Genomic DNA, 19276 nt, shown 5'->3' with positions numbered 1-19276 from the left:
ATGTATCCAACGTTTTGATCCGTTTTGGATCTTCTTCAGGGACTAAAAAATTGTATTTTTAATGTAATTTTTGGTCGATTACAAAATATTTGTTGTGGGATGTTAACTTAAAAAGTGTCGTTTTTTTGTTGTTGTCGACTCGGCTGGTCTTGTAAAGCTGTCTGTTTATCGGTTTTTTTTTTATGTTCCGAATAAACTCATGTTTTATGACAATACGTTGTAGTGATTGACTTACTATGTTAAGTGTTTCTCGGATAAAATCCAGTTGTCCGGGGATTTTGGGATAAATTTTCCTCATCATCGAAACTTTGGCACAGTTTTCACTTATCACCTTTTGTTTTTGTTGTTTCTAAATTTCAGCTTGTTCTGTGTTGTGTGTAAGGTGGTGTTTTTTTTATTGTTTAATGGATTTTAGTTAATTTATTATATAGTTTTGAAAATATGGTAGTTTTATTTTGGCTTTTTGGCCTTAAATGTAGATCAAACAACGGTGGTTTTTGAAATACCCAACGTTTCGAGAACTTTTTTTTTTAAGGGAATTTGCTGTCTGTTGTTTTTGTCGATTTCGTTTTAGTCCAACGGCTAGGAGTCCATTGATTGCTGCTCGTATAATTCAACGGATGGGATGAAAATGTTTTGTTCCGTATCACTATGGTCACACTGTTAACGTTCGGTTTGAATTAAGGTCCAATCAGATTAAGATTTCAAATTTGGAATCAAATCAATGAGTAGTTAATCATATCACTATCCTCTTATTCTGGACCATTCTTTAACCAGGTTAAAATCTTAAAAGGTATTATCTTAGGCTACTCGCCACCGACCGCTAGCAATCAATATTGTAGTTAGTTTAAAAGAACTAGTTGTAAAAAACACAAAAAATAATAGCAAGATTCGAATCTCGGACAGCAGCGCGAGAGTTCCAAGCGCTACCACGACACCGTCTACACATGTATTTCATTGACATTATAAAACTGTTTAAATGAACTCTTTAAATACCAGTTTTCTTTCCCCCCAAAAAAACGTGCTGGGTGTTTTTATATGTATTGGTTTGGATTTTTCATTAATTTTTATCATATGATTAAGATATACGGAATCTATCATTGTACCATATGTATCCAAAGATAATTTACACTTTGTGGGATAGGCTTCAATCCACACTCAAGCTTTACACATTTGGCATTATTTGATTACAAAAAATGCAAAGCATGTATTTCTGTCGATGTTGTGATGGTACAGTAGTTTTTCGATTTTATCACGGTCAAAAAAAAATTCACCGTGAATATGGCGAAACCGTGAATTTTGCGAAACTAAAAATTAAAGTGGGAAAAAAGTATTTTTATTGCCTTTAATCAATAATTTATAATGTTTTCAGTAGTGGAAACGTTTTGTATCAAAAAAAATTTGATTAAAAGATGGAATTATCACAGATTACTAAACTCGAAGGATCATCTTCAGTTCAAATTATTCTTCTCTACAGCAAATTTATGATGTTTTTTTAAATAAAACCATGTAGAATATCCACTTGATATTCTACATTTAATTTTAGTAAATTATTGAGTTTAAATAGAAATGTAACAGTCGTTTTCTCATATTTCGATTTTGAAAAAGAGTTCAAAGTAAAATGCATAAAAAATTTCCTCTGCAAATTTCAAATTTCAATATTTTTATTTTAACACCTTTGATTAAATAAAAAGTTTACCTTTTCGAAAAATCTTTTGAAATTGGCTTAACCTAGACATTTAAAGTTTCTCGAAGTTTACTTTATGGGCAAATAATCCTTTGTTTTTTCATATGTAGAAAATATATATTTTAGTTTTAGTACATACATGTTTTAAGGCAAAGTTAGAAGAATGCATTTTGATCTTCCAAAATGAGCTATTCAGATAATATTAAAGGCTGTCCAATGAGGATTGCGCACGCCACCCTTTCAAAGAAACAAATTAAAAATAGAAATCAGACACACTTATCCCTTTTCAAAAACGCTTCGATTCATCCACATCTTTATATAATTCGCATAACCAAAACAATTTACTTTTTAGTGCGGTTAACCAAGCAAAAATAACAACACTAGCATTTGAACTTCATATTACTTATGTCGATTATTACAAGTGTTTTTTTAATTCCAAATGACGATTTCAAACATTATACCGCTAAAATAAGCAGTTCAATGGCATTTTCATATTATGGAATACCATACACTGCCGGCCAAAAGTTCGGGATTACCCTCTAAAAAACATGCAAATTTTGATCGTTCATATCTCAGCAGTCTTAAGGCATATTGCAAATCTTCTGATCTCATTTGAAAGATAATGAGGAATAGCTATTTCGGAGGTATTTTGCCCAGAAATAATGTTTTAGATTTGCACCTAAAACTTAACCTAAAGTTAGAACATTTTCAAAAAATCGCACTCAATATTCAAAGCCAATCATCTCGCGATAGGGTGAACAAAATTTCAAAATTTGAGTTGCATTAGAATCCGTATTCTATACTTCACAAAACACAATCAAAAAATTTTGTGCAAAAATTTAAGAATGTACTTTTAATTAATAAAATAGACACTTAAGTTATCGTCCAAAAGTTTGGGATCACCCCTCAGTATGGTGTATCGGCCAAAAGTTTGGGATCATTCTTTTAAAAACATGCAAATTTATCTCATTCATATCTTTCTCATCTAACATCGTATTGCAGATCTAAAGGGTGCATTTGAAAGCTTAGGAATTGTTATTTTTTCATAAATTTATCAAATGACATCAGAAGATTTGCTATATGTCCTAAGACGGCTGAACAATCAAAATTTGCAAGTTTTATAGCGGGTGATCCCAAACTTTTGGCCGGCAGTGTATATACCATAACATGAACCATAAAAAATATCATAAACAAAGTTACTCTATGCTTTTGAATGAAAATGAAGGTCTTGGAAATGGTTTCTGAATGATTTCTGAAAAACCGTGATAAAATCGAAACAATAACCGTGATAAAATCGAGCGTAAATTTGGCGAGTATTGATAAAATCGAAAAGTGATAAAATCGAAAAACAACTGTATCTATTTTTGCGCTTTTTGTCAGCCTGGAATGTGTCCGGGTTTTTCAAAACTTTCCTCCAATTTGGTAGTTTTCTCTAGAATTTTGCATAGAGAAATAACCATTTTTCTATTCTTATCTGTCAACATAACTTAAAGTTGTACATCATCAAGCTTTGGAATGCTGAAGTTCTGTCAAATGTTATCTAAAGTGATTTCTAGTGGGTCCTATTTTTGATAAATTCTTTGGCATAAATTTGCATGCATTGAAGGAATTTCGATATGAATAATTGATTTAACATTTTCAGTAAAATCCAGTGCAAACCTGAAATAAGGTGTAAGCGAATCTAAGAAACCGCAAATTGACAGAAAGTTCAAAATTAGTTAACTTTGAAAGTTTGTGGAAAATTATGTGTTTCTGGGATGGATGAGAATAAAAATCATATTCTTGTAGCTCATTTCTTTCTTGTTTTATGAAAAAAGTATCCTATGTGATTTATTAAAATTAGGAAAAAAGTGGATCTTTCAATCTTTGATACTAAAACTTTTTTGTGACTATTTGAAATGCTTACTGATCTTAGTCTAGGAGCATTTTATAGCTCTAAGATTCAACTTTATGATGCATCATTTTGTACTCGAAAGCACGTAGTTGAGCTACAGCCATTTACGCATCAAATAAAAAAAGCTTTCATAAAAGGAATGATGCATCATTAAAATCATTCAATAAGGTAGGAGCCCAAAAAACAAACTCACAAGCTCGAACAAAGAATCTTCAGGAAAGTCAATAACAATTTTAAAGCCATCATTGAAAATACGTTAAAAATTGACTGGAAAAAGTGCCATCTGTTGCGCTGTTCAAAAGTTACAAATCAACTTTGAGAGGGCTCAGTTTTTGAATCGGCGTATCAGTATATAATTGATAATTTTTTTTTTTGTTTTGATTATAGTCGTTTTACCATCTTTATGGCATTCGCGACTTTATAAACGTAGCAGTTGGCGGATCGTTATTGAAAAACTTATCCGGTGCAACTGTGTTCGATGTTTACTCTTGGGCTCGAACCCGCGGACATCGGCTCAGGAGACAACAGACTTGCCAACTGAGCAATATCACAAGCCCATAAAATTGATAAATGGGGATTTTTTTTTATTATCTGACAATTTGCGCCGGGGGTCTTCAGATTTTCCCCAAAATTGAAAATTTGATTCATTTTTGCGACTTAAAAACACATGTATTTTTTCAGATTTCTAACATTTTTATTTTTTGAGTTAGCTTCGGTTAGATTTTTTTGTAAATAAAAAATAACCATTTTTCAAAGCTACATAACTCTGTTGTTTCTCAACGGAAATTATAAAATACCACATCAAAATGCATTGAAATTTTAACAGCTTTCCAAATAGAATAGTTGAAAAAAATTAAATAATGACCTTCAACATGAAAAGTTGTAAATAAACTTTAAATGGCGTCTAAAAGTACCGTCTGCACCACCGAATATTTTGCAAAAAATACCATTGTATAGCTCGATTCATGATGCAACTTTCATCTGAAGACACCAAAGTGGGCCATTAACACCTTGAAGAGTTATGAAAGAAATAATGACAATAAATCTCTATTTTTGCATCGAAAACAAACAATGGTCGAACAACTGCACTCACATATGGAGATAGCAAGCACTTCTAACAACATGGAAACAAAAGAACTTACCAAAGCAGGTAAAAAAACACTACTTTTTTGTGCTTTGTAGAGTGTTTGCAGCAAAAATGACTTTAAATTTTAACCAAAATTCTGAGTATCGTTTTGTTTAATAATGGGAATGTTGCTTTTACAACCTGGTCATATACTATATAACTTATTAATTTTTCGATCAAAGATCATTGTGAAGCATAATCAATGCCAATAGTAGAAGGTTCAGTCCCTGTGTTTGGGATCACAAAAATGTGATTAAAAAGATGAAATATAGACGTGCTTTACATAGGTTTTATATCGGGAGCTAAGCACTGGACACCAAAAACCTTTCCCATTGATCAAAAAAGTATGAAAAAGTGGCACAAATGTTGAAGAAATAATCAAAGAGCTCAGTGTGGCCAGCCCAGGCTGTAAAATGATGAAAATATGTTACTTCGTTTTCTAGATTCGCCCAGTTTTGAGGTTTACCATACTAGAACGAACATAATTTGTCGTCAGTGTTTTGCTACCTCGATCGCTCACGCACGAATCTTCAGTGTTCCACCGTCTATTTTAAATCAAATCTGGGGAATTACGGATGCAAATCTTAACGCATAAACTTCTAAAAATGACAGTAAAATGTGCATAACTTGTTGTGATCTGGTGCAAAACTGGGTATAAACGAATACGTTATTAGATTTTTGGATATAACATGAAGTCAGTTAAGCTGCAACAATCTACCGCCCCTTCTTTCATAACAGTCCCATATACAAAAATAAGGAAGCGAGACAATCAGCTTTTTCTGTTTTGGAATATATTTTTAAATTGTGACCACCACTTTCAGCATAAACGAAAATCGTTTCTAGGTTGTCATAATAAATCGTTAGACCTGAAATTTTCGGAATTGGGCTATTGGTAAGGTCTAGAGCACTATTTTTATTCATAATGGGACTGTTAATCAACCATATTTGAAACCTTTTTCGAATCTACTGACATAACAATCCCATACAAAATATATTTTTCTCACCAAGCTACTTTCTAAGACTTAAATTTGATCATTTTTGAACTTCTAAATGCAATTGTCAGAAAAAGAAACATACTTTTGCAAAAAAAATATCATGAATTCCACATTGTAAGTTGAATCTTTTTACGATTTTTGATTGCATCCGATAGTTTTTCGCTCAGGAAGTCATTCCTAAGAAAGTCAGACCTGCCTTCGAAAACTAGTGTGCATCATTCGACATCAAGTGAGTTAAAAAAATGTTTAAATGATTCGAAGCAATAAACCAAAGACTATATCGCCGAAAGAAACATTGAAAAGTAACCAAATCCGTGGTATTCCAAATATGGGATTGTTATTCAGGTATATTTCATATAGGATAGCCACGAATTGATATTTTTTTCGAAATTTCTAGAACAAAACCTCTTTTTTTAGTCTTTTATGTTGAAGCCTTATGTTGACCTAAAATGACGAAAATTCATATGGCACTGTTATGCGAGTAGAGGCAGTCTTAAAAGGACGAAAAAATAGTGTTTTTTACCAGCTTTGATAAGTTCTTTTGTTTTCATGTTGTTAGAAGTGCTTGCTATCTCCATATGTGAGTGCAGTTGTTCCACCATTGTTTGTTTTCGATGCAAAAAAAGAGATTTATTGTCATTATTTCTTTCATAACTCTTCAAGGTGTTAATGGCCCACTTTGGTGTCTTCAGATGAAAGTTGCATCATGAATCGAGCTATACAATGGTATTTTTTGCAAAATATTCGGTGGTGCAGACGGTACTTTTAGACGCCATTTAAAGTTTATTTACAACTTTTCATGTTGAAGGTCATTATTTAATTTTTTTCAACTATTCTATTTGGAAAGCTGTTAAAATTTCAATGCATTTTGATGTGCTATTTTATAATTTCCGTTGAGAAACAACAGAGTTATGTAGCTTTGAAAAATGGTTATTTTTTATTTACAAAAAAATCTAACCGAAGCTAACTCAAAAAATAAAAATGTTAGAAATCTGAAAAAATACATGTGTTTTTAAGTCGCAAAAATGAACCAAATTTTCAATTTTGGGGAAAATCTGAAAACCCCCGGCGCAAACCCGTCAGATAATAAAAAAAAATCCCCAAATGCAATAAGAGTTTCTTTTAACTTTGCAAAATTTTACTTTTTTATTATATTTCTGCTGCGGCATAGAATAACTGACAAATTTTGGATCAAGCTTTCGCACTTCCTGAGCGATTATCGAATTCAGAGGAAGCATTGGTATGTCTAGTAAAAAAAGAACATATTGGACGATCATTCTCATCCAGCAGTACTGATTCTAGGCATCTTGGAATGGGTTTTACTCACGTATCAAATTTGCATCCCATTGTTTAAAATTTAGTACTTCTTGCAAGTTAGAAGAAAATGGCGGATAAATTTTAAGATACATTTTTAAAGTGACATGACGAATGTGTTACGAAACTCCAACAGCGATTTTTGTGAATTAGGCCAAGTAGCTCAGACCTGTTTAAAACAGACTGAAATTTAGTTTTGACAGTTCTCTTTGGTGTATTTGGAAACATCTGATGTCCCAGCCAAAAGACAAAAATTGGTTCAAAAAAGCGTTGGAATTTTTACACAAGTTTCGAGGGCTATCTTGTACGTCTGATCTCTGTGATTAGAGTCCTCGAAAGCTTAACTTTTCTTGGGAGCTCATGATAATAATTTACTAGCCATCTATCGTCTAAAGCATCGTCAGCGTCAGCACTCGGGAACTTGAAGTGCAATTTCGGTTGTTGAGACTCGTTCATGTTTACATTTTGGTTGCTGGAAGTCTCCCATAATTGTCGGGAGACTTGAGACATGCATCTCTTCGTCTAGTTCAAAATGTAAATAAGTCTCAGCAACCGAAATCGCAGTTCAAGTTGCCGAGTGTGGACTAGGCTTAATATTCTCAATGATGATGATGACATTATAAATGTTTACATCATCACATGGTTAAGCGAGACTACTCAAATTAAGTTCGTGGTAACACAAGTGTTGCCATATATTCCTAGGTAAGAGTATCAAAATACTCATTGAGAAATGAGTACTTTCCCGTTTAAAGGATATGAGAAGAGAAAAGTTTTTTTTTTGTTTCGATTATAGTCGTTTTACCATCATCATGGCATTCGCGACTTTATCAACGTTGCAGTTGGCGGATCGTTATTGAAAAACTTATCCGGAACAACTGTGTTCGATATTTACTCCTGGGCTCGAACTCGCGGACATCTGCTCAGGAGACAACAGACTTGCCAACTGAGCTATATCACAAGCCCTGGGAAGAGGAAAGCGAAAAATAGCTATCGCTCATGTAATTGATAATTGATTAAGGATTTGACGGACAAACCTAAATAAAAATAACTCTATTCCACCACTGAAACCTGCGTTTTCAACAATTACCAATGTGGATCATTGGAAACATAAAAAAATTTAGAAAGAAACCCACTAAATTACCTATATGTGTCTAATTCTTCAACTCACCTTAGCTCGATACTCGTCATCGCTGGATTTCGATTTCATAAAGTACAGATAGTTGATGACTCGTTTCCATTTGAGTTGGACATTCTCTCCGCTGGTAAAAAGGGACCAAAACTCGACTCCATGCAAGAAGAGCACACTGCAAGCTGCCAGGGCGTAGATTTCGGCTCTCGGTTGACTGAATCCATTCTTGATGTGGTTTAGGATATAGTACAGTTGTACGGTCACGCAGATGAAGCCCGAAAGCAGCGAGAAGATGGCCTGTTTGCCATAACAATCATTGATTTTTGTTGCAAGGTCCTGCAACAGCTCAACCACCTCTCGAACGTTATGAATGGACTCGATCGGGCTAATTGGTCGTATTTTAATATTGGCCAGCGTTGTCACTCGATTCAACTTATTATCGTGCAAATTACTCTGGGTGTCCATCCTCGTAAGATTCATCGATTTAAACTGCTTCTGTTCCGATCCCAGTGGAAAGTTGCTGATTCGAAAAACAAATAGAATCGGTAAATTGGTTGTTCAGATTTTTCAATTAAAACAAAATTCATACACGAATAAATTAAATCAATACAGGGAAAACATAATTTTGAATTACAGCAAAATGAAGGGATTTTTACTCCGCTTTCTAGAGTCTGGCTTCCCCTCAAAAAAAAAAAAAAAAAAAACGGAACGATCTCACCAGCAAACACAAACACAAAAGCGAAACAAGCACAACATCAATTTACTTCATCCCCTTGAGTAGCAACACCGATCGATCGGACAGGAACATTATGCAGCCAGCGAACTGGAAATTCAACAGCAGCAAACCAAACTGTTCGGGCGAGAAAAATCGAAAAGAAAAACAAATATATGAGCGAGCGAAAGCGCAAACAACCACCAAAAATAAACAGAGTCATTGGAAGAAATTAAACCACCCGCCCTCACCCTTCACCGGTTTGCCTTCATTCATTCCTTTCCACCAACCAGCCAAAAAGATTCGTTTGTTTCAACCAACTTCCTGGCTGGTTGGCTGGCTGGCGCAACTGGTGAAGTCATGTGGAAGAACCGAGCGCCAAATACGAAACATTGTCTGGGATAACGAGAAAAATCCTGTAGGATAGATGGATCCTGGGAGGAGTCAGACGTCTTGGTGTTTTGCCTCCTCCCTCAGAATCGTGGCCACGTTTCTGGTGCAATTTTTAAATTACAAAATTTCGGGAATGTTTTAATTTCACCGCTAGAATCGGTATGAAATTGGTATATCTTTGGGTGCAACGAATAGCTTCTAACTTCAGCTTACTCGGACACCAGGTGCTATTTTTTATAGCATTTTGTAGCTGATAAAACGTTTGTTTTTCGAAGCATGTTTCTCCAGATTTCTTTTTAGACTTTGAACAACAGAAAACTGAAGTGCAGTAATTGAATTATGTCTGGAAATTATATTCGAATTTCAATACGAGGTTAACAAAAATATAAATTGTGTAAAAAACGGTTGAGAAACAAGAAAGATAAAAGTCTAGTTATGGAGATTTTTGTTTCGTAGTCTTTCAGAGTGCGTCCATGGAAAAAGTAAAGATACGAAATTCAGGATTTTTGGAATTCGTTGAGGGTTGAGGGTAAATAATGCGAAATGCGAAACAATGCGAAAAACAAATAAATTGGAATACATTGCACGGAAGCTTGTATGCAACAAAATTGCATTCTATATCGTTGCACAAAACATATAAATCAAGTAATTTTTCAAGAAAACAAAAGGGAAAATAACTCCCATCTTCTTAAATTTGACTATATTCCATCGACGGAATATAGTCTTCGATAACTCATTTTATACTTAAACTCTTAACTTGATATTTCATTACTCTACCTTCGACTTAGGAATGGTTTTTTCAAGAACTAAATAAAAATTTATTTTATCGAATACTTATTTTCTACATCGATTAGTTGTATACCTCAAGATTATCCACAGAACTAGCAAAACAAACGTAAAATCTTATATCTTCTACGTAATCACTGAAAAATTTGATTAAAAAAAACGTTTATGTTATTACGAATGTTATTTTGATATGAAAAATTCCTTATGAAATAAATATCAGCTTAAAATTTTCCATGTCCTTCTCAATGCTCCAAATCACACTTAAAAAAGTTTTGATAAATGACCCAAGGCACCCAATTTACATTTTTCCTTGGTGCATTGATTTTGAAAAGTAATTTCAACCAGCTTTGGTGCTCTAAAACTAAATATACATTGTTTCTATCAGCTTTTCTTTATTGAAATATCTTTTGAAAGTAGATTTTTATTATTAAAGAAAGTTCTGCTCTTTTTGTTTTAAAAAAAAAACTTTAAAACTCTTAACATTAAATTTCTTCTAGACTTTAAGTAATTTTGAATGATGTGAAAAAAATTTGGAGTTTTCTTTTTTCTTTTCCCTCATTCAATGATTTTAAAATAAGTTTAAAAACAAACATTGGAACAATCATGCATCATCATCGGTACCAAAAATATTATTCCTTTATTGAATAAAATGTAATAATAAAAATCAGAATCAGATTTTTCTTTCTTAAAGGTTGGTTTGATAGTTTATCAGTTATCAATGATTGATTCAACTTAAAATTGACACGATTTGAAACTCCATAGCACAAAACCTTATTGTGATAGTCCAAATTCGACAAATGATTCGAGCTCAAGACGACAATATAAAAAATTAGAGCATTTAACATCACTTCCATCTGTACCGTTGAGCTGTCAACACGTACGCCGGAGCATCGTATCGTTGCTGTGTACCTGCAGGAACATTTTTACATTATTTATTTTTTCCTTACCTGTTTTTCAATCAGCACTTTTCAGTGCTAAAATTATTTTTATTTTCTTTTATTCATATTTTTCTCTTTTCTTTCCAGCATGGGGAAGTCATCGGCCGGTTCAAGGGCCGGAAGAAAACGGATTGCCGAACCTAATTCAGGTCCATCGCCCAAAAAAGTTGAAATTTCCAATTCATTCGATGTCCTTCATAACATCGGTGATGAGGAAATATTCATATTTAATTCTGATAAGAGTACTAAGAAACCTTCTTCTTCTTATACTCTTAAAAACGAAAAGGTTCCACCAATTACGGTCACGATTCCTGACTTCAATGCCTTTCGAAAAGAAATCGTCACTTCCGTCAAGGATGTGAAGATTTCTTTTCAGATCGGTCGAAGGGGAACTGCTCGTATTTTGGCGGAATTTTTTCATGATTTTCAAAAAATATTAAATTATTTGAATAATAAAAAACACCAATCTTTTACGTACGATACTAGAAGTGATCGTCCTTTTAAAGTTGTACTTCGTGGTCTCACCGGCGATCAGACACCGGATGAGATCACAACTGAATTAAATTCTTGGTTAGGTTTCTCTCCGATTCAAGTAATTCAAATGAGGAAAAGAACCAACACGAATAATATCAGTAGTGTTGGTTTTGCTCCTGAGCTTTATTTGATCCATTTTAAAAAGGATCAAGTTAATAATTTGCAAATTCTTGAAAAGGCTCGTCTTATGTTTCATTGTCGAGTCAAATTCGAACCTTTTCGAAAATCTTCAACCAATTTCCTTCAAAATATTACGCAATGTCGTCGTTGTCAAGCTTTTTGTCACGGCACTAAAAATTGTAGAATGAATGCCAGATGCATGCTTTGCGGCTCATTCGATCATGAAAAATCTAAATGCCTTTTTGGTGGTGATAAGCCACAAACAGAATTTTTCAAGTGTGCAAATTGCGCAGGTAATCATTCCTCGAATTCGCTAGACTGTCCCATCAGGGCAAAAATTATTGCTTCTAGGAAAAATCCCAAAGTTTCCAGAAAAGTTTCTTCTCCTCCTTCCTCTTTTTCGTCTTCACACGTCAGGCCGGCAAACAACCTGCCTGTTCGCGGTCAGCCCCGGCCTACATTGGAATCACGGCTGGGTAATACCCGAAGTGTTTCTAATGTTACCTGTGCTGATTCTGCGCCCCAGACTCGTTGTTTATCGTTCTCAGAGGTGGTTGAAAATGGGTTGCCCTCTCCAGGCATAACTAATAAAAATGGGGAAAAACCAAGTCTCAACGTTCATGCGAAGGCTTGGGAAAATCCCCGAAATTCAAATACTTGTTCTTCTCCTTCATTTTCTGATCCTTACAATTTTGTTGATTTGGGTGAGATTACTGAGGAAAAATTAAAATTTTTGCATCAAAATTTGATGGAAATGATGCAACTTATGTTGAAAGCAAATTCAATGTTTGAAGCTTTCCAAACTTCTTTTAATTATGCTAACAAAATTATTATGACTTTACGATTCCCTCATGGATCCAAATAGATGTTTAAATATTATGAATTGGAACGCTAGATCTTTGCTGGCTAACCAAGACGAGTTCTTTTTATTTTTGAAAACTCAAAACATACATATTGCTGCCATCACTGAAACTTTTTTAAAGCCAGACAATAACTTGAAAAGCAATGCTTTCTTTAAAATTTTGCGAAATGATCGACTTGATCGACAAGGTGGGGGTGTAGCTATTGTCATCAATTGTCGTCTCAAATTTAGACTTCTTCCTTCTTTCAATACAAAAGTCTTAGAAACAATTGGAATTGAATTAGAAACTTCTATGGGGAAAATTATAATTATTGCCGCATATTTGCCTTTTCAATGTAGCGGTGAACAGAAAAATTTTTTGAAGGGAGATTTACAAAAACTCACCAGAAACAAATCTTAATTTTTTATTATTGGTGACTTTAATGCAAAACACCGATCTTGGAATAATATTTCATCAAATTCAAATGGGAATATTTTATTTAATGACTGCTCTGCAGGTTATTACACTGTTGAATATCCTAATGGGCATACTTGTTTCTCTTCGATTAGAAATCCTTCCACAATTGATTTGGTTCTAACGGATTTAGGCGAGCATTGTAGTCAATTAGTTACTCATGCGGACCTCGATTCAGACCACCTTCCAGTAACTTTTTCTTTATCCCAAAGTCCCATTGAAAACCCTTGAAAATCAAATTTTAACTTTCAAAAAGCTGACTGGGAGCGATATAGGAATTTTATTGAACGTAATTTGGATGTAAACGTTCCACTTAATTCAATAGAAGATATTGATTTGGCTGTAGAAAATTTGACAACTTCAATAGTCAATGCTAAAGCCGCTTCAATACCCAAAGTTAAACATAAACTTAATCAACCTTTAATTGATGATGATCTTCAGTTTTTGATACGACTGAAAAACATTCGTCGACGCCAATTTCAACGAACTAGGGATCCTTATTTGAAATTAATTTATTGCGACCTTCAAAAAGAGATCAAACGTCGTTTAAATTTCATCCGTAATGAAAATTTTGCTAAAGCAGTAGAGGACATAAAACCCTACTCAAAGCCATTTTGGAAATTAACTAAAATTCTGAAAAAGCCTCAGAAGCCAATTCCTACTTTGAAAGATGGGGATAAACTTCTTTTAACTAATTCAGAAAAAGCTCAAAAATTAGCCCAACAATTTGAGTCTGCTCATGATTTTAATTTAAACGTTGTAAGTCCAATTGATGCTCTAATTTCCCTTGAATTTGATGATATTCTTTCTAAACAAAATGTATTTGAAAGTTCTTGTGAGACAAATATTGATGAACTTAAATTGATTTGCAAAAAATTTAAAAATATGAAAGCTCCGGGGAAAGATGGGATTTTCTATATTCTTATTAAAAAGTTGCCTGAAAGCACTTTAATTTTTTTAGTTAAAATCTTCAATAAATGGTTTCACTTGGCTTATTTTCCAAATAAATGGAAAAATGCCAAAGTAACTCCAATTTTGAAACCTGGAAAAAGTGCTTCAGAGCCTTCAAGTTATCGACCAATTAGTTTGCTTCCTTCTTTAAGTAAACTATTTGAGAGAGTTATTTTGAATCCACATTAATCAGAATTCTATTTTCCCTGATGAACAATTTGATTTTCGTCATGGACATTCTACTACACATCAACTTTTGAGTGTAACTAATATGATTAACGCTAGCAAATCTGAAGGTTATTCAACTGGTGTTGCTCTTCTTGATATTGAAAAAGCTTTTGACAGTGTTTGGCACAAAGGTTTAGTAGCTAAGTTAGCTCGATTTGATTTTCCTGAATATCTCACCAAAATTATTCAAAATTATTTGACTAGCCGAACCTTACAAGTTAGCTATCAAAATTCATGCTCTGAAAGGACACCCATTAGAGCTGGGGTCCCTCAGGGTAGTATACTTGGGCCAATTTTATACAATATTTTTACTTCTGATCTTCCTGATGTGCCAGAAGGAAAAGGTAGAAGATTATTTGCTGATGATACTTTGCTTTCAGCCAAAGGTCGAAATTTACGGGTGGTACGCAGTAGATTGCAACAAAATTTAAATTCCTTTTTGAATTACTTGAAAATGTGGAAAATTTCTCCTAACGCTTCCAAAACTCAACTTATTTCATTTCCCCATAAGCCAAGAGCTCAATTTTTAAAACCTAATGAAAATCATTCCATAACTTTTAATGGGGTTTCATTAGAATGGTCTGATCACGTGAAGTACTTGGGACTTACACTTGATCGGAATCTTACTTTTAAAAATCACATTGAAGATATTCAATCTAAATGTAATAAATACACTAAATCTCTTTATTCTCTCATCAACAGGAAATCCCGACTGAACCAGAGAAATAAGATGCTAATCTTCAAACAGGTGTTCCGACCAGCGATAATGTATGCAGTTCCGATTTGGTCTAGTTGCTGCGCGACGAGGAAGAAAGCCATCCAGAGGATTCAGAACAAGGTTCTGAAAATGATTTTGCGGCTTCCACCTTGGCACAGCACCGAAGATCTTCATCGGATTGCGAGCATTGAATCTATCGAAGAGATGGCCAACAACATCATCTCCAACTTCAGAGGCAAATCGATGCAGTCTTCCATCGCAGAGATTCGTTCTCTTTATAATTAGTTTTATTTTAGTATAGTGTTTAGTTTTAAGTTTAAAAAAAAAATTTTTGCCATTACAGGATGTTCTCCTACATTAAATACTTGATTGCGCTCAGCAAATTTAAATCTTATAAATAAATTTTTATTATCTAGTTCACTATAGGGCTCTGGACAGTTCATTATTGAACTGAACACCTGATAGAATGTAATAATGTAATATAAATGTGATGATGAATTGATACAAATAAAGACATATTTAAAAAAAAAGAGCATTTAACACCAGCATATGCACCAAAACGCTTCTCATTGAGTTGATTTTTAAATTCAAAAAAAATACTTTTAAAATGAAAAGACCTGTTTATTGAGAAAAAAAATACTTCTAAAATTATAGGAAACTTGTCTTTCCAATGTTTATATTTTATTTTAATATATTTTTGATAGGTTTATCTATGTTTTTAAATTCTAAATTGTTGGTGCTCTCAAACTTATATCTTGAATTTTTTTCTTAATAAAAATTCGCATTTCCAATCGCGAAATTTTTTTTGTCAATTAAAAACACTATAGCGGAATATTTCAATCAATCCTTGGTTAGTTTTCTAACCCAATCTGACATTTATGTAAGAATTTAATTTTTTTTTTTCTAAATTTGTTTTTTTAAATATTTATTTCACATTTGAAAAACAGACTGTTTCAAAATTATTTTGAAGCAAATTTCTAGTCCTGAATAAGAAACATCATTTTGACATTTTTTTTTGAGTTTGTGTGACGATTCTTGATGAAAAAAAATATATGTAGGAAATCAATTTCCTTATTTATTGCTTATTTTTGGTATTATTAAAATTCTAAGCTAAATTTGGATTACGAAAAAACGCTCTCAGAATGTTTAGCTTCAACTAACAATAAATTTTATTTCACAGAGCTAAACGATTGGAAAGTGTTTTAATGTTTAAAAGTTTTCTTTAAAACAATTCATGTAGAAATTATATTCAATAAAAAAACTTTTTATGCATTCATTTCTTCTCCATTATTCATCGAACTTTTAAAATGTAATGGCATTTGTTTTTTAAATTGTCGTTTAATTTGTGTCAAATTTCCCACATTTTTTCCTGAAAGAAAAATGAAGTATTTTCAAAAGTATGTCAGGGTCTTCCTTTTTGGATTTAAATTATTATTATTTTTTTTACACAAATGATTGGTGAAGGGATTTTTTTATTTTTTTTTAATAAGCATTATCAGTTTCCAATTTTCAGCTTTCATTCACTTGTAAATACGTTATTGTTAATAAGTTTGGAGATTTTGAAGATAAAATAACCATCTTGACAATGAAGCCTGAAAAATTTTGTTATAAGATAATCCGATCATAAGACGCCAAAATTCAGCTTCCATGGAATCTTAAATTAAACTTAGATTCATCGTTTTATGAAGATTCGTATTGGATTTTTTTTTAATTAAATCAATTCTTTACAACAAAAAAATAAACATAGAAATACTTAAAATATAAAAAAAAATTATAAAAGATTAATCCAGGTAAATTTGGTCGAAACAAGGAAATATTCAACAAAAATCTAACTTGAAACAATTTATTTTTCATCAAAATTTTTCTTTAGATTATCGATTGTTAAACCTTTCATGATTATTGGTTGGTTTTTGTCCGATTGGTTATTTTTTTCGACTGGGTTTTGTCCGATTCAGCAAATAAGGTGAATAAATCCGGATAAAATCCGGGCTTTTTTATAATGAAATCCGAGTATCCGGGCCAGTCCGGATTTTTCCCGAATTTTGAATAATATTTCCAGGTGAACCCAGATTAAACCAGGTAATCTTACAAGCTTATTATTGAACCACCTTATTGCTTACAGCTAGGCTTACCAGAATAAATTTTATTAAAGTAGGACTTTTGGTATGAAAAATAAGCAAAAAGAAGGACATCTTTTAATCAAAAGAAAGGCAATAAGTAGGACGCATGACTTTGTAACATGTTTGAAAAAAAAAAGAAATCTAAATCCAATTAAAAATTATTGATAATTGATTGAAATTCTTCATCAAAAAGTAATGCAACTTAAATTACCACATAGGAATTATTTATGCTTTCATTGGAATTTAAAAAATCAAAGTTTGTTTTTTATGTTATCATTTTTTTTTCCTATGAGCTGATTTATTTTCAGGCATATTATCAGTGTTATTTTCTATAATGTGTTATGTTAAATTTGTTAAAATTGAGTACACGTTAATAAGAACGTTCTACACAATCGTGATGATGCTTTGATTTGAATTATTTGAAAAATTGTTTCGAAAGTGCTTTATGAATTCGTGCCATTCATTAAAAATTTAAATCCACAAATTTGAAAGTAAAAACAGACATCGGAAAATTGACATTTTTTTTTTCAAAACGACGCATCCTTATTAAATTTCATTTTATTCTGTAAAATTGTTTGAAATTAAATTCTTTTGTATGAAATTCAATTTTCAAAAAGAAAAATTTTAAATCTCGGTTATAATTTTTATTTTTTGAAATTAATTTTTTTTTTCAAAACTTCATTATAAACAAAACAAGAAAAGTTTAAAATGCTTCAAAAACATGATGAAAAAAATTAAAAAAATACTTCAAATGGTCGAAAATTAATCAAAAATAACGTGTTTTATAATAATAACAGTTGTTTTGTAAAAATAACTGAAAAAATGTTGAGAAAAAAAAAACCGTTCGATTTTAGCAACATTCGATTTTGGCAACACAAAATGTACGGGCGTGTTGCCAAAATCAAACGGGGTCTGTATTGCAAAATGAAGTCGATATGTTTTGTCATTTTATAAGAAATCGGTTCTGAATGAAAAAAGTCCAAAAATTCCATTTTTAATTATAAAATTGAATAACTTCTGACAGAATTGTTATATTCAAGTGTTTTGATGATTTTTTAGATCAAGAATACATTATTTTCAACAATTTTTTTAAAAATGTTAAAATATTTTGGAGTCCAATGAAAGTTTTTACCGCTATCACAGATCTTTCGGTAGAGAAAAATCCTATTTTTAAAAAGACATTCAATATTTGCTTTACTTCGCTGTATCGCATTTTCCATGAACCGGTTTCCAAAACCAAAATAGGGTTTTTTTTTTAGATTTCCTTATGATTTTCATTGAAGATACTAAGTCTCTAAAAAATCTCAGTTCTGGAAGGTTAGCATTTGTATGGTTAAGATGCCTATTATGCCCTTATCTCCTGATTTTTTTAAATTTGAAATGAGTTCATCAGGTAGGTTAGATTGACAGAAAATATGAAGAAAATGAAAAGGAAAAGGTTTATTTAAAAAATGTCGAAAAAAAAATTACTGATGGCACTGTATAGGATTTAAAACCACAATTTTCGGCTTTCTAGGCCAACGCATTACCGACCTTGTTAAAAGAGTCTTTTGCAATTTATTTGATATACAGTGAGCGAAATAAGAATAGCACCACCATGTGTTTTGCTTGTTAAAATATGAATGATTGAAAATTACGAAAATTTTCTTCCACAGATTGTTCTGAATTGCTTAACGGATAAATCAAGCATAAGTTTACTTTTTTTGGACGTAGCAATTGGCGTTGAGGACCAAAAATGTGGAAAAGGGGTGCGAAATAAGAATAGAACCACTTGAGTTTTTCTAACAAAAACAAGATTATTTTTAAAAATTTACTGTGTGAAAGTGAATAATAATGCTTCTACGAGTTATTTGAATAGATAACTGCATTTTAGGAGTTTTCCAGAATTCCAAAGGATTTCAAAGGTTTTAAAATGGGGGTTTTAAGAGATGCTCCTCTAGCGTACCGAATTAAATATTTGAGCTGTAATTCTTTATCAAATTACTTACTTTCTTCATTAAAATGACGTGAAATGATGAAACAATCATTCGGGATTAATTTTAAATCAGAAAAAATAGGTTTGAAATCAAAAACTTTGATTTTGTTCAGTAAACCACACTTTTTTCCAGTTTCAAGTCGTAGATGGCAGCACTATCTTGCTGTTAACACCAAATTTTGTCTCAATATTGATTTTTCAGGTTTATTTAGGCTCACATTCATCATTTTGAGGTATTTTCCCATTACAGTTTCGTGGAAGTTCACGCTGCAGAAAGCTTTCCCGGATTTGCAAAAGAATCACCAGCACAAAAATGTACAACCGCCAAAATTCCTGCTCA

General features: G+C 32.4%; 1 protein-coding gene across 1 annotated transcript in view; it reads right to left on the bottom strand.

The window, feature by feature from the left end:
• The window catches only part of LOC129756872 (gustatory and pheromone receptor 32a-like), a 32886-nt gene that overhangs the window by 3495 nt on the left and 10115 nt on the right, over positions 1–19276 (bottom strand). The window contains exons 4-5 of the mRNA XM_055753920.1: positions 8910–8995; positions 8185–8665 (exon numbers count right to left, since the gene is read on the bottom strand). Of these exons, the coding sequence (XP_055609895.1) occupies positions 8185–8665; positions 8910–8995 (567 nt within the window). The remainder of the gene's footprint in view (positions 1–8184; positions 8666–8909; positions 8996–19276) is intronic.

The sequence above is a fragment of the Uranotaenia lowii genome, chromosome 3, assembly GCF_029784155.1.
Source record: "Uranotaenia lowii strain MFRU-FL chromosome 3, ASM2978415v1, whole genome shotgun sequence".
NCBI lineage: Eukaryota > Metazoa > Arthropoda > Insecta > Diptera > Culicidae > Uranotaenia > Uranotaenia lowii.
The sequence above is the reverse complement of the archived record's forward strand: the minus strand, read 5'-3'. Positions and strand labels throughout refer to the sequence as shown.